The sequence below is a fragment of the Triticum dicoccoides genome, chromosome 2A (assembly GCF_002162155.2).
Source record: "Triticum dicoccoides isolate Atlit2015 ecotype Zavitan chromosome 2A, WEW_v2.0, whole genome shotgun sequence".
Taxonomy (NCBI): Eukaryota; Viridiplantae; Streptophyta; class Magnoliopsida; order Poales; family Poaceae; genus Triticum; species Triticum dicoccoides.
In genome coordinates, this window is record NC_041382.1 from 95,892,886 (window position 1) to 95,907,162 (window position 14,277).

The 14,277-nt window shown below is 51.2% G+C and overlaps 2 protein-coding genes across 2 annotated transcripts; one reads left to right on the forward strand and one right to left on the reverse strand.

Annotated features, from left to right (window-relative positions):
- Window positions 1-5,286: 5,286 nt before the first annotated feature.
- Window positions 5,287-8,627, forward strand: LOC119353571. The gene is made up of 4 exons (XM_037620191.1): window positions 5,287-6,310; window positions 7,619-7,826; window positions 7,908-8,037; window positions 8,134-8,627. Exons 1-4 carry the CDS (start codon window positions 5,511-5,513, stop codon window positions 8,388-8,390), a joined length of 1,395 nt encoding a protein of 464 aa, XP_037476088.1. The 5' UTR covers window positions 5,287-5,510; the 3' UTR covers window positions 8,391-8,627.
- A 4,237-nt stretch (window positions 8,628-12,864) lies between these two features.
- On the reverse strand, window positions 12,865-13,817 carry LOC119353572 (protein DMP2-like). Its single transcript, XM_037620192.1, has one exon. The coding sequence runs from the start codon at window positions 13,713-13,715 to the stop codon at window positions 13,080-13,082; it is 636 nt and encodes a 211-aa protein (XP_037476089.1). The 5' UTR covers window positions 13,716-13,817; the 3' UTR covers window positions 12,865-13,079.
- Between the last annotated feature and the right edge of the window lie 460 nt (window positions 13,818-14,277).

Genomic DNA, 14,277 nt, shown 5'->3' on the forward strand with positions numbered 1-14,277 from the left:
CAGGTAGAATAAAACAAGGTCAGGCTAGTTGCGAGTTAATGGTTGACTTGCAACTAGAACAAAAAAGTCAACCCTAGATTATGAGTCGGTGGTGGACTTGCACCTGAGGCGTGTATTCAAAAATTGTTCATCAATAAAAATGTTTATCAAACAAATAAATGACAAAAATATAAATTAATCATGCATTTTTAAAAAATTTAAATTTAATTAACTTTTGAAAAAAATCAAACAACAAAAAATGTTTAATTAACTAAAAAAGATGATGTCCTTATGCAAAAAAGAATACAAAAAAATCTAGTTACACTCTCTCCTCTAGAATGAACCTGCAACAAAATGTACAAGAAGAAAAGGTCCGACAAAAAAAAATGGACGCACAACATGAATGGGCCTATATGTGAACAAACAAATAAGATGACACGGGAATACACCGGCCGACGACACAAGATCAAGAGGTTGCGCGAAAAATTACTACAATAAAATCCAACGGACATCACCTTAGATAAGCCATTGATAAACCTGATCAAGATGAGATTTAGCAAATCCTATTTAAAAAATCATAAATTTCGAACGAACAAATGAAAAAAAAGGAACAAGGAACAAGGAAAAGGAAAAGGAAACAGAAAGAAGAGAATGAGACGAATAGTTCTCCATCGAATGCACATACTGTTCACGTTTTTTTTTGGAACACCGTTCTTCACGTTCTCCCTGTAGCTTATATACATGAAAAAAACAACACAAAACTGAAACAAGGTTGGAAACAGTGACGCGATGGTTAAAGGAGTGGGAGAACGCACAGAAAAACGGGCCAAAAGAAGAGCCCGGACGCAGGGATAGTGGGCCGACAAAACACCTGACACAGTTCTAAAAAAATGGACAACGTGTGCAGGACACATAACGGGCTGAGGAAAAACGCAACGACGTCGCGGACATGGCCAGGAACCGGAATCAACAGCTCGCACGAATAAACAAGCAACAGTAGATCGGACGGTAAGGGACTTAGATGTGACATAGTATTTCACATCTAGATGTGAAATAGCAAAACTGTACATATAAAAGCGTTTAAGAAACATCACCTGACCCACAAAGCTGACGGCTACGATTAAGATAACCCTGATTCGACGCATAACTGCCCTCACCTGTCTGCAGTCGCCCTGAGCGCATTTGTCAGCGCTAGCAGCAGTGTCCACAACTGCTATGATTCCCAAATAATTATGGAATGATCCAGACCGATAATGATACTCTTGAGTAGTAGTACATGTGTTATTAGCTAAAAAAGAGAGCAGCCTGAATCGTGCTACGAGCGACGTCATGATGGATCAGTTGATCACCAGGGCAATCATGGCAGAACAGAGCCGATGCGCTCTGCCGCGAGCAGCACCCCGCTGCCATCTTCAGAACCATCCCCTGAACATCCCTGACACGACAGGCCAAATCCAAAATCGATAATTGAGACGGAGCCAGAAAGCGTCATGCCACATTGCCACTGGCCTCTGCCCACTGTTCAACATGGCCGCTGGTGCGATCCTCTGACGCCGCGGTACCTCGTCGGTGGTGGGGCGCCGCCGCGGTGGTGCCGATCGAACGACGGACCGGGCGTCGCGGGTGGAGCCACCGGCGAGAAAGTACGTGCGTCCTGCTCGACTTTCAGGTCGCGCTTCACGTGCTGGCTCGTCTCATGGATCCCTATCCCCGCCGCGGCCCGTGTCCTCTTCCCCCTGTCCGCGCGTGCACGCATCATGTCGCCATGACGATCGATCCATGGATCCATCGGTCCTCTCGTTGTCCGTCTCGCTTTTGCGCCCAGAGCCCGTGAGCTTTCCCGGCCGATCGGCATCACGCGTCCGGGTCCGGCCCTTCCAGACCTACCTGCTACGGGCAGCAGCTAGATGTGGAGTGGCTTTTGCGGTGGCGTGGAAGCTGCGGTGAGAGCAGACCAGCTCGTCCGTCCGCTCATGGCACCATGATTGGCACTGATTGATCCTCTGATTCCTAATGCGCCGGGGAAGGGGACAGCGTCGTCGTCTACGTACGTACACGCTTTTCTCCCGAAAGCCGGAAAGCGGTCGAGCTACAGTATTTTCGTCGTCTTTTTTGCGAGAGGTTAGTTAATCCACCGCTGAGTTTTGTATGACTTGAACTTTTCTGGGAAGCTTCGGAATCGGAGGATTTTTGCTCAAGCAAGGTAGAGGGTTTTGTGGTAGTACTCCATCCGTTCGAAAAAATTTGTCCCTCAAATGAATGTATCTGCATCCATTTGAGAAATGAGATTGGGACAAGTTTTTTTAGACGGAGGGGGTATATGACTTGACAGTGCAGGGATTCAGGAGTGCGTGACACCGACGCCGCCCGCATTTGGAGCGGCAAAACTAAACTAGTCTGGAAGAGCTCGGGATGCTTTTGCTCCGGGAAAGATCAATCGATCGGGGATGCATACGAATATAGTACGATACGATACGACGCGGTTACACCTACCGCCGGGCGCCGGCCATGCAAAAGTTGCAGTGGCGCAGACAAGAAGCATGCGTCCGTCCGCCGTGGCCGCTCGCTTCCAGAAGAAACCCGAGGCAGGTGCGTGAGGTCAACGTACGGACCCGGCCCCAAAGAAGGAAATCACTACTGGTTGAGTAAAACAATGGAGGAAAACCAATAAGCATAGCCCCTACCACCTGCTCAGAAAACATGGCTCACCTTACGTTGTACTACGTGCCCTCAGCCAGAAATACAGAGTCGTTTGTTCGGTACGGGCATGGCGAGTAAACAAAGAGGCCGGCCGCCTCTGTTCAGTGGTCACGCGGTCCTTTCCGGTCAGTTGATCAGTCAACGACCACACTTACGGAGTACTCCTACAAAATACGCAGTGAGATCGTCACCATCCACAAAATATACGTATAACCAGCCATCTAACCCCCACACGAACCACTACTCCACGCTCTACCGTGACGGTGTCAACGTCGTATCACAAACCACTCGATCTCCACGCAAATATTACGAAAAGTTGGTACGGATTAATACGAGCACAGCCGGCCACTCGACGTACGACAGGTGTCTCGGCATGTACTGTACGTACAGCAGCGTACGGTTCTCGATCCGTATCGCGCGCGTATGACGCAACGGGGCGGCTCTATCGCCCGTGACCAGCAAAAGGCGAGGCGATCGCCGCACCTGACACTATGCCCGAGCAGGGGAGCGGATCGGGCTCGGTCGAGTCGGCATTCATTTCGCGGCTCGTGGAAGTGGTTGGAGCCGCCGAAAAGACCCGACACGCCCGGGGGCCGCCCCGCCAGCGCTGTCCGTCCATCGCCCAATACATGCTCAAACTGTAGCGCCAGCCCTGTAATGCCAGCACCGTGTTTCCATTCTTTTTTCCCTTGCTGCTGCTGCTGCTTCTTCTTCTTCTTCTTCTTTTTATAGCAAACGTATTTGTTCCATACGGGCGGTGCATCAGAGCATCTATAACCCGATATGGCAAATTCGGCACCTCAAACTTCCATGAACGCCACCGAGCACGTCCGTCTCATATTTAATGCTATGCATCCGATATTTCATCCCCTAGATCCATACAAACCGTGCAAAGGATTTTCTACATAGTACATACACAATACTAGCCTGAACTAAGCTTTTGTCACCGAAGATGTCCACGACATCCGTGCCGGGCGTCGAGTAGATGGGTGTGTAGGAGGGCTTCGGCTCCTCTTTTTCCTCATCCATAAACGCGAGCATCTCGTCGACTCTACCGCATGCTCCGCCATCGCTTTTTGCGGAAGACGACACTTGGCCTTCGTCGCCTATTTCGACGGGAGGGAATCGAGGATCGCCTGCAGATCCGCATCTTCACTGCACCCACGTCCTCCTCCTGCCCCGCGTCCTTCCCATTCGTCTTCCCCACCTCCTCCTCCTCCTCCTACTCCTCCTCCTCCTCCCCCTCCTCCTTCTCCGGATCCACCTCGTCCGGAGGTAGCCCAGCGGTGATATGGGTTTCGCGCCTTGCCCAGATCTGCTCAAACAGCTACAGTCAGCACTCCGGCATTAGATACGAGTAGCTCCTTACCCGAAGGCGTGGGGGCATGACTACTACTAGTGACGAATGCGCGAGTGGGAAGTGGCGGTGGCGGCGACGGACAACATGGGAAAATGTGAATGGGTAGGGTTTCGGTGCCGGTGGCCGGCTTAAATAGCCGTCCCAGGGCACTATGCGGCCCACTGGAGTGGCATCACGCGTTGACAAAGGAGACCAGCATCAGATTGCCGGGTTTCGGAGTGTTTCGTGTGGAACTTGACCGTCAGTCCGGACGTTTGAGGCTTATTTAAGATGGCTGGGGTCGGGTTTTTTGACCGGTCATTAACTGGGTCGTCCGCCCGGCTGTATGAGAGAGGTTTGGGGTGCCGGGTTGTAGATGCTCCTATACTATTTCAGCTGGTCATCTTAGCCGATCAAAAATCCTTTTCTGTATATATTTTGTGGTTGTGTAATTGGTACTAGTACTCTGCTACGGGATTGTGTGCTCCTCCACTTCAGGCCAACTCCACCGTATGACCTCAAACGGACGTCCCCTTTGTCCGGATTTCATCCGTTTGAGGTAGCAATGGGTAGCAAAACGGACATGCGTGTCCGGCTCATGTTGGAGGCACCCAGTGCAGCTGACTACCCCAAAATATCTGCCTGCATTTTGGCCCACGTCTGCGCCTCATCCGCCCACAAGCTCGCGCTCTCGCTCTCGCTGCGCCGCATCAGTGCTCGCCGGGGTGTAGCAGCAACACCCGAGCTCGCCCGTGCGCCCGTACCTGCCCACCCGACTGCCCGGTCACGCCACGCTCGCCACACAGATGTCGCAGCTGCTCGCCCCGTGCTTCGCCTGCTCGCCAGCGCGGAGGCTGCAGCAGCAACCGCGCCCGCCCGCAGCCCACGCGCTCCGAGCCTTGCCGGGGCGCTCGCCCACGCGCGAAGTTGCGGCACATGCAGCAGCGACGGCGGCTGGCTAGCTAAGCGGGTCTGCCGTTAGGTCGTCTGGTATGTCCGTTTTATCTTGAACGGACGCATCCGGATAAAATGGGGTCGCGCGGTGGAGTTGGCCTCACTCCGGTTTGGCAGAGGAAGAAGATACCCTGGAGAAGATGGCACAGAAAAACGACGACGCTGCAGCGACCAGCGGATCTCGCTTGTGACCACGTCCACGTACGCACTAGTACGCGCGAATAATCCGCGACCACAGTCATCTGACGTGCGTCGAGCTAACCAGCAGTACAAAATCCCCCCCGGTGACGGCAGCGAAGCGAGCCTCCACAGCAGAGGCACGCGGAGCCGTCGCCGTCGCCGTCGCCTCCCCGTGTCGCTAGCCGGCCATGGAGTAAGTAAGTAAGCAGAGCAGGGAGTAGTATATTACGCCAAGCCAAAGCTTGCCTGCCTCCCCGGCCGCGCTCACCAGCACGACACCGGCCGCGCACGCCAACGCAAGCCAAGGCGGCGGGTGGGCGGGAGCGCGCGCTTTTCTTGCACCGACTTGCGGCGTCGGATGCTCGTGGCCGCGCTGAGGCACATGCTGCGCCGCGTCCTCGCCGGCCTCCGCGCGCTGCACCCGCGCCCGCGCAGACGCCGGCAGGGCGGTGCTGGTGGTGGCGCTGGCGCTGCTGCCGGTGCCGGAGCGGCGACGGTGCCCAAGGCGCGCGTGACCGTGCGCCGGCTGGGCAGCAACGGCGGGAGCAGGAAGGCCGGCACCCCGCGCGGCGGTGCTGATGGGTCGGCGCCGGGGGAGGGACGGCAGCCGGTGACCATCCGCGTGGCGACGTTCAACGCGGCGCTGTTCTCCATGGCGCCCGCGGTGGCCGCAGTCCCTGAAGCGGGAGCGGAGCGCGAGGCCGCGCGCCGGAGCGGCGCCGGCACGGGCACGGGGGCGCGGCCGCGGCCCAAGGGGATCCTGAAGGCGCAGGCGAGCCTGCTGTCGCGGGCGCCGAGCAAGGCGCGCGTGTCCATCAACCTGCAGGACAACGAGATCTCCCTGGACCGGAGCGGGCGGCTGGTCGGCAGCCCGAGGGCCCGGAAGCCGCATCAGGTGATCGCGGGCGGGCTGGACGCGAGCCGGCGGCGGAGCGTGGAGGAGGTGCTGCGGGAGACGGGCGCCGACATCATCGGGCTGCAGAACGTGCGCGCCGAGGAGGAGCGCGGGATGCGGCCGCTGTCGGAGCTGGCGGGCGCGCTGGGCATGCGGTACGTGTTCGCCGAGAGCTGGGCGCCCGAGTACGGCAACGCCGTGCTCTCCCGCTGGCCCATCAAGCGCTGGAAGGCGCTCCGCGTCGCCGACCAGTCCGACTTCAGGTCAGTCAGTCCGTCAGTCGCCCTCCTACGGCGTCGCTCATTTCTGTTCCTGCATCGGATTCGGGGCTGCGGGTCACGTCGTGGTCCGAACGAATGTTCCATCCTCTTCCACTGTAAACGAACGAACGAACCCACAGCCGGCCCGCAGTCAAACGTCGCCAGTGCGCCGCATTAGTGCCCCGTCCTTGCGCCCGACCAGGGCTCGTGTGCCGCTGGCCATGCCAGGCCGGCGACTGTTGCCGGACAGCGGCGCCCGCTCGTCGGCGCCACCGGCGTGCTAGCCTAGCCCGTGTCCTTTTCGACCCAAGCAGCAGCATCTACTACTACCACTAGCTAGCTGCTCGTTTTCGCATGAACGTATGGTAGTTGTGCATTGCATGCGTTGCGTCCCCGGCCGGACCCCGCCCGGTCCGCCGTGCATTATTGCCGGTCGAAAGAAGCCTAAACAATCTCCATGGAAATTCCTGAGTTTCAGACATAACCTTAAAGCTTCTTCTCTTTTTTCTGCTCATTTTAGTATTGTTATTTCTCTCGTGGAAGCTTCTTGTTGCTTAGCCAGGCAGTGTCCCGGCTGACCCGTGTTCCGAGCCAAAAGCGGTACGTAGTAGGCACCGGGCTTCACCTGCCACTAGCGCTTGTCAACCCGAAACCCACGCCCGACAGGCAGCTAGATGCTTAGGGAGTAAGTATGACACATCTTGATCCACAACTTAGCTAAACTGCCTCTTTGTTTAGGGTTATTAGTTTAGTACCAAGCCATGGATTAGGTGAAACAGCTCCCTTGGCGCCTGGCACCACACACGCACACACACTCTTTCTCTCTCTCTGCATTCAGCGTCCACAATCCAAGGGCAAACGGCCGGCTCCCGAGGGTCCATGCTTTTCTCTCTTCTCTTTGGTAGCTTTCCCCGTGACTGATCAACCGGAGTCCATGGTTAGAACGACGGTTAGGGTGCCGCGGCGTCGCCGTCGGCGAACAGTCCGGAGTAGCTGGGCAGGCCCTTTCCGGGCGACGGCGGCTTCAATTCGGATCCACGGACGGACAGCCACCCACGGCCATGCAAGGAGGCCACGACAAGTTATTGCACTGCGTTTTTGTTTTTGTTTTTGTTTTTGTGTCCGTGTGATATCGCGATCACGAAATCTCTAATTATATAATAATAATGGATCGAGAGCCGAACGTGCATAATTCCCCGGCCTCTGTTGCTGTCCGAGCTTGATGGAGCCCCTGTCACCGTTTTTTAATGCTGAATGGTTGTCGGGAAGGAGAAGTGGTGAAAAATTGAAGAGGTGTGATGGCGCGTGCAGGAACGTGCTGAGGGCCACGATCGAGGTGCCGCGGGCCGGGGAGGTGAACTTCCACTGCACGCACCTGGACCACCTCGACGAGAGCTGGCGGATGAAGCAGGTGGACGCCATGCTCCGCTCCGTCGACGGCCCCCACATCCTCGCCGGCGGCCTCAACGCGCTCGACGGCACCGACTACTCCGCCGACAGATGGGCCGACATCGTCAAGGTCTTCAGTCTTCTCCGAATGGTTTCGAAACCTTGGACATTACGAGGCAATTCTAATGATCTTTGGTGTTGCATTTTGCAGTACTACGAGGAGATCGGCAAGCCGACGCCCAAGGTGGAGGTGATGAAGTACCTCAAGGGGAAGCAATACGTGGACGCCAAGGATTTCGCCGGAGAGTGCGAGGCCGTGGTGGTCGTGGCCAAAGGCCAGGGTAAGACTGACTGACATGCCACGTTTTTATAAGGCACTGTTAACAATGTCTGCTGTGTTACTCTGGTACTGAAATTACACTGAACTGAATCTCCAGACGTGCAAGGGACGTGCAAGTACGGCACGAGGGTGGACTACATTCTGGCGTCGCCGAACTCCCCCTACAAGTTCGTGCCGGGTTCCTACACGGTCGTCTCCTCCAAGGGGACGTCGGACCACCACATCGTGAGGGTCGACGTCGCGATAGTGCCGGACACCAGGGACGCGGACGAGCAGGCCGCCGGGGGCCGGAAGCAGAGGGTGGTGAAGATGAGCAAGAAGGGGCCCAGAAAAGGGATATGGGCGGCTAAATGATGATGATACTCTGTGTTATTTGCTGGAGTCCTTCTCTAGTACGTACATTCTTTTTCTTTTTTACCTGTTTTGCCATTGTTGGTAGAGGCGATGTTGGTTGCTTTCAATTCAATTGTGTATACGGCTGGGATGGCTAGTGGTTGAAGTGGGGCTGAAGAATGTGATGTATAAGTAACCAGGAGGTGGAAGGAAGCAATGTATTTTTGGGATGGCTTCCATGCCGCTGTTGCCTGCTGCCTTGCCTTGGCCCTGTTTTCACATTCGGGGTGGCTTCGGGTGGGCAGTCCCTGTTGCCTGAATTACAATTTACAAACCAGAAGTGGATGCAGCACAAAGAGCTGGCAAACTGTGCCGATCGTCTACCGAAATGTACACCAGCCTGAAGAATCTAGAGCAAAAAAATTAAATAAAAACTTCAACTTCAGTACTACAGTCTTTGCTTCACCATTGTTTTGAGGGAACAGTACACGACGAAGCCAACTTTTTACTCTCCGTCCCAAAAAATAAAATTGTTTTTAACAGTACATCAGTGTAAAAAAAACGTTTTTATATTATGAAACGGAGGGAGTATCATCGAAGCAGGTGGCACAGCACCTGCTTTGTTTCATAACAAGAGCCGTCTCCATCCTCACCGGTGAGCCATAGCTCCTATACGTTATCCGGATAGGGCCAGTGGACTCATTCTGTTCTTCTGATAAGATAAACAAAACGAGAGAAAAACACAGCAGATGTGCTCTACTGCTGGCTGCGAGGTGTTATGGCTGACGCCGACGGCTCGCAGCTACTGGATCGATACGGCCCACCGTACCGTACCGGCTGATGTACACGGTGCTATGCTACACCCAGCAGAGCAGTACGTACGTACCATGCATGCATGGACGGACAGCAAGGTCCCGACCGTATGTATAATCATGGGTCGATGTATCCCAACCACCGTGAGAACTGTCCAACTGTGGATCACGAACGTGCATGGCCGGGCGCGCGCGTATGTGGCCCTCGCGCCTGAGGGGTGCTGATCACCTGTATTGCCATGCGGACGAGCTGAGGCCTGAGGGTGATGGATGCTGGCTAGTAATTAGATGCAACCGTTGGTCCCGGATGCTGACATGATCCCAGCAACTTAAGTACTCACTCCGTTCCGAATTACTTGTCTTGGATTTATCTAGATACGAATCTTCGTATCTAGATAAATCCAAGACAAGTAATTCGGAACGGAGTGAGTAAGAATCTGGGAAAATCAGGGAAAATCACTGGTTAATACTTACAAGGAAACGAGTGGTTTGCTAATTTGTTTTGTTGCTTCCACATCGTATCACTCCCTGGAAAATTCACTGTAAGATGGATGTTACTGCTGATGGCAATTTTCACTGTTGAATCTTTCTATGTAAAAAATGATTTTAAGCAATGTGCATTTTCCTCATAAGTTTTTGTGGGAAGTAAAGATTTCTGCCAAGATCCATGGGCTGATATATCCTTTTGTATTAGGCATATTTTCCACACAAAAATCAGCTGAAAGCAATTACTCCCTTTATTTTTATATACAAGGCCACTATGGAATATACATTCTGCATCTATACAAGGCCACCAACAGTAATCAAGGCAAAGTTAATGATATTTTCTCGTACTAACAACCTGTTTAATACTTGCATGCATGTAGTCATAATGACAATCAACTACTTCCTCCACTCAGCTTCTTTGAGTGCATGCAGAGTATTAATGATCCCAATAAACAAGAAGAAAAGTTGACTTGTAAAGCACACATTAAATTTTACATTGGTACCTGTAATCCAAGTTTGTGGCCTTGTATAGAAAAATGAAGGGAATATGTTTGACCCCCTCCAACGCATGCCCACCCATGATTTGGGTTCAAGCTCTGTCACAGCCTCGAGGGAAGTAATACAACCCAAATTTATTGATTCGACAAAGGAAAATCGAAGAATATTTACAAGGTTTAGTAATTGAGTTATTGATTCAACCAGACATGAGACAAGTACTTGCTTGCAAGAATTATTAGTAGCAATGACAATATGGTGAATGGAGTGGTTTACGTAACAAAGTAGTTTCACATCAACAAAATACCCGACATTTGCCCAGTGGCGGATCCAAGACCCAGGTCGGGGGGGGGGGGGCTGAGCAATATGATAATTGAGTATCTCATTAATCTTACGTGACTACACTTGCAAACATAAAGCAGTACATAGACATCAACGTTATCAAGATGGTGACTAGGCACAACATTTAAAAGTGGAAGAATTACATACCCATTCTACGCCTCTTTAACTACTACAAAATGCATGTTGCACCAATAATGATTGCTAGGTTCTTACTGAGTTGGTGCTTGAGAGATTGTGAATTGACTCAACATAAAATAAAACACATGCCTTTCACAAATGGAACCAGGGAGTGTAATGCGCTTAATTTTATGAAAATGGCACACTTGCGATGCCGGAGTTTCGTAAGTTATTTTGAGTGTTTAATGAGTCGGGAGAATAGTTTCAGGACCCTCTTTGTAATGGTCTCAGAACATCAAACTTATTATTTTTAGCCTTTCGGCTTTGTAGCTTTGAAGTTTTGTTTGGAGCTCTCATTTTTTGGTTTATTTAAATTGCATAACAGCCATTACAGAGAGGGTAGAAACCCGTACTTCCCAAACCTTAAAAACTTTGGCAACAAAAATGGGCGGTGTTGACAATTTACTTTGAATGATTTTTCAGCTATGTATAGGAAGGTATGGTGGACTCTCTGAAATAATTGGGTTTAGGTAAATGGATGCACAAGAAACATTCCCGCTTAGTACAGGCGTAGACTAGCAATAAGGATTAGGAGCGACCAATCAGGAAGCCTAGACATCATAATTATGCATTCTGAACAATTAAAGCCAGGTGCAGTCTAAGCATAATGTAAATTCTTTTAAATTGATACACGGTGGAGGCTAAATTATGGAATAATTTTGCATGTATGAACATGTGCCAGGTCAATAACCGAGACTTCAAAGGGAAATATTCAATTAGCAAGATTTGTCAAAGCTTAACTCGGTCCAATTGCTATATATTTGCATGATTCTCTAGTTAGAAAAGATTTTAGCATGAGAAAGCACAAATCGTCTGCACCTCAAAATATGCATGCATATCAATATATGATAGTATAAGTAAACCACCTTGGTAAATCACACATGAGTGTTAAGTAAGATCAAGGTTCAAAATACTTCCTCCGTTCCATAATATAAGGTGAATCAACGCACTGCTTTGACTCTTCTTCCGCTGCAAGGACTGCACACCTAGTGGTAAACCTATGATCTGTACCCTAAGCATGTTCCTGGTTGTTCTACTCAGTAGGAAATAAAATGTGTGTTAGCGTTGCATGCGTAAATCAATAGTCGGGACAGAGCTTAGACACGACATAGCACTAATCGCCACCAAGGCAAGCCACCTAGACCTAGCCCTACACCTACTACTAGACCTACATGACACTATTGCGACCTGGCAACCTTTCGCATGCTCACTCACGATGGCTTCGCCGCCGGAGGAGAAGGGAAAAGGCGTCGGGCAGAAAATGGCGACTCTCAAGGAGATGGTTCCGAGATACAAAGGGAAGGTGAGAAATGAGTGGTCCCTCGTTGATGTCTTAAGTGGCGACCTTTTAGCCTAATCTCATGTCTTAAGTAGTGACCTTATAGGTTTTTGTTTTCCTTACATTTTTCTTTCTCTAGCCGTCTTGCGTCATCGACGAGATGGTGGCAGCAATGACACACTGAAATAAGGTCTCTTTGGTCTCTCGGTATCTTGACGAGGGTAGATGTCAGATTTGTTAGTTTTCTTCGGATTTAAACATTTAGTGTGTCAAATCAAGGGGAAGAGTTGTCTGGCTCTTGGTGCTATGATTTCAGCATCTTCTTTCGATTTGTTATGCGGCATGGTTCGATTTCTCCAACCTTCTATGATAGTACTGCAAGATAGCAAGCATGAACTGCATGGGGTGATGCCCTAACCGTTTTTTCGGTGGTTTTTAGATCTTATTTTCTAACGATGAATGACTTTTTCCATTTCTTTAAATTGCAATATATCGAAGAAGTAGAAGAGTTCTTTTCATCACTAACATGAATTATCATCTGAATTCACTTGTATTCATTTTATCCATTTTGAAAGGAAATGACATGTAATTTCATATTAAAATAAGCCCATTCTAGCAATGGGATTCTTTCTTCATTTTTCGGTCTTCAAAGCTTAATATGTCAAGGAAGTTTGCGGGCTTTTCCTTATGGTCGGCTCATTGCAATTTTCAAGCTTCGGCGTACGACGTACAATCAAAAGAAAAATATTATCAATATGATTTTTTGATGTATTTTTTTGCTTATCGTTTTGTGTCCTGTTGTCTTTCCTGGTTACTGTTTTCCTATAATAAAATTTATCATACTGAAGAAGCCCTTCGGTTGTCTTTTTGAAAAAAGGAATATTTATACCAAGAAAAGGGTACAGAATTGAACTTACTTTTGTACTGTGTTAAAAAAATCGAACTTACTTTTTTACATTTGGGCCTTGTCCGCGACCCGCGACGAACCAAAAGCACCACATGCGAACGGCACATGTACGCACAGAAAACTCGACTAAAAAAAAATATGTACGCCCGCGAAACGCAAACACATAGCACACGGCGGGAGAGCGCATACATCGAGATCACCGGCCGGACTAGCTACTGCGACGCCAGCGAGCTCGCGGCAGGCTTCGCCGGAGGGTACCCGATCGAGTGGCGCTTGGAGGGGAAGACGACGAAGACGCCGCTCGCGAGGGCGCCGACCACGACGGGGAGCGCCATGACCACCTGCTTCTGCTGCTCCCTGAGCGCCGGGTAGAAGCACGCCACCGTGTTGGCGTCGGCCAGCAGCGCCACGGCCGCGAACACGACCACCGAGAAGAAGGCGTGCGCGAAGTCCGCCGGGCGCAGCCTGTACTTGAAGAAGTCCCTCGCCCCGGCGTCGTCGTCGTCGCCGCCGCCGAACGGCAGGAGGCCCCTGGGCGTCACGAGGCCGTACCTGACCTTGCCGTCGGCGCCGACGAAGCTGTCAGTGAAGGCCGAGAAGGCGCACGAGAAGGCGCAGAGCACGAGGAGCGCCGCGGTGACCACCCTGTTGGCCACGCTGCACGCGCCGGCGTTGGTCACGATCGGGTTGAGCACCTCGTACACGATCACCGTCGACGTCGGCAGCAGTTTGAGCACGTCGCCGATGCTCCCGAACGTCGAGTCGGCCATGACGCCCACTTTGGTCGCTGTGCTCTCGGCTGCTGCTGCTTTCTTGCTCGACTCGGCTTCTTTGATGCCTTCTTCCATCAGCTGATTTAAGCTATCCCCTGCCCTCCTTCCTTCTCTAATTTACCTATTTTATAGGCCATCTGGGCCTAAAGAAATCCATGGGAGCTTGGAAACTAATCCGGTTGCTTACTCCGGTAGAAATAGTGGTAGCTTGTCTTGGTTGTAAATTGCAATGTGATAGTAACCAAATTGACGTACATGTTGCCCACATTTGCAGGATGATATTAAATTCCTCCAGCCGCGAAGTCCATATGTACGAAATTTTTCTAAGAACCTGACAGCGATGCGTCGCGAAGGGATAGTTTCATGAAGAGTTTTCATGATTGATTAGGTCGGATTGCTTGTTCATGACACCAATCTATAAACCTGCACACATTTTTATATCGCGTGTTGTGAGCTCACTCGTTGCAGATTAATTGTCTCGGGAGTTTCTTGCAGGCAGGGACGAAAGAAATGGTCATCTTAGCCTATCGTCTCGTACTGGTGAGAGACTACAATGCGATCGTGACGCTGCCCCTAGATTGGACGTCCACGTAGGATGCAAGTGTATTCTACTCAGTGGATACGTACTAGCCTACTG

What these genes read in the sequence shown, in the direction of transcription:
- LOC119353571 (XM_037620191.1), top strand. Translation starts at nt 5,511, where the DNA reads ATGCTCGTGGCCGCGCTGAGGCACATGCTGCGCCGCGTCCTCGCCGGC. An exon ending in GCCGACCAGTCCGACTTCAG is followed by an intron (nt 6,311 to 7,618) that starts GTCAGTCAGTCC and finishes TGGCGCGTGCAG; the next exon opens with GAACGTGCTGAGGGCCACGA. An exon ending in GATGGGCCGACATCGTCAAG is followed by an intron (nt 7,827 to 7,907) that starts GTCTTCAGTCTT and finishes TGCATTTTGCAG; the next exon opens with TACTACGAGGAGATCGGCAA.
- LOC119353572 (XM_037620192.1), bottom strand. Translation starts at nt 13,715, where the DNA reads ATGGAAGAAGGCATCAAAGAAGCCGAGTCGAGCAAGAAAGCAGCAGCA.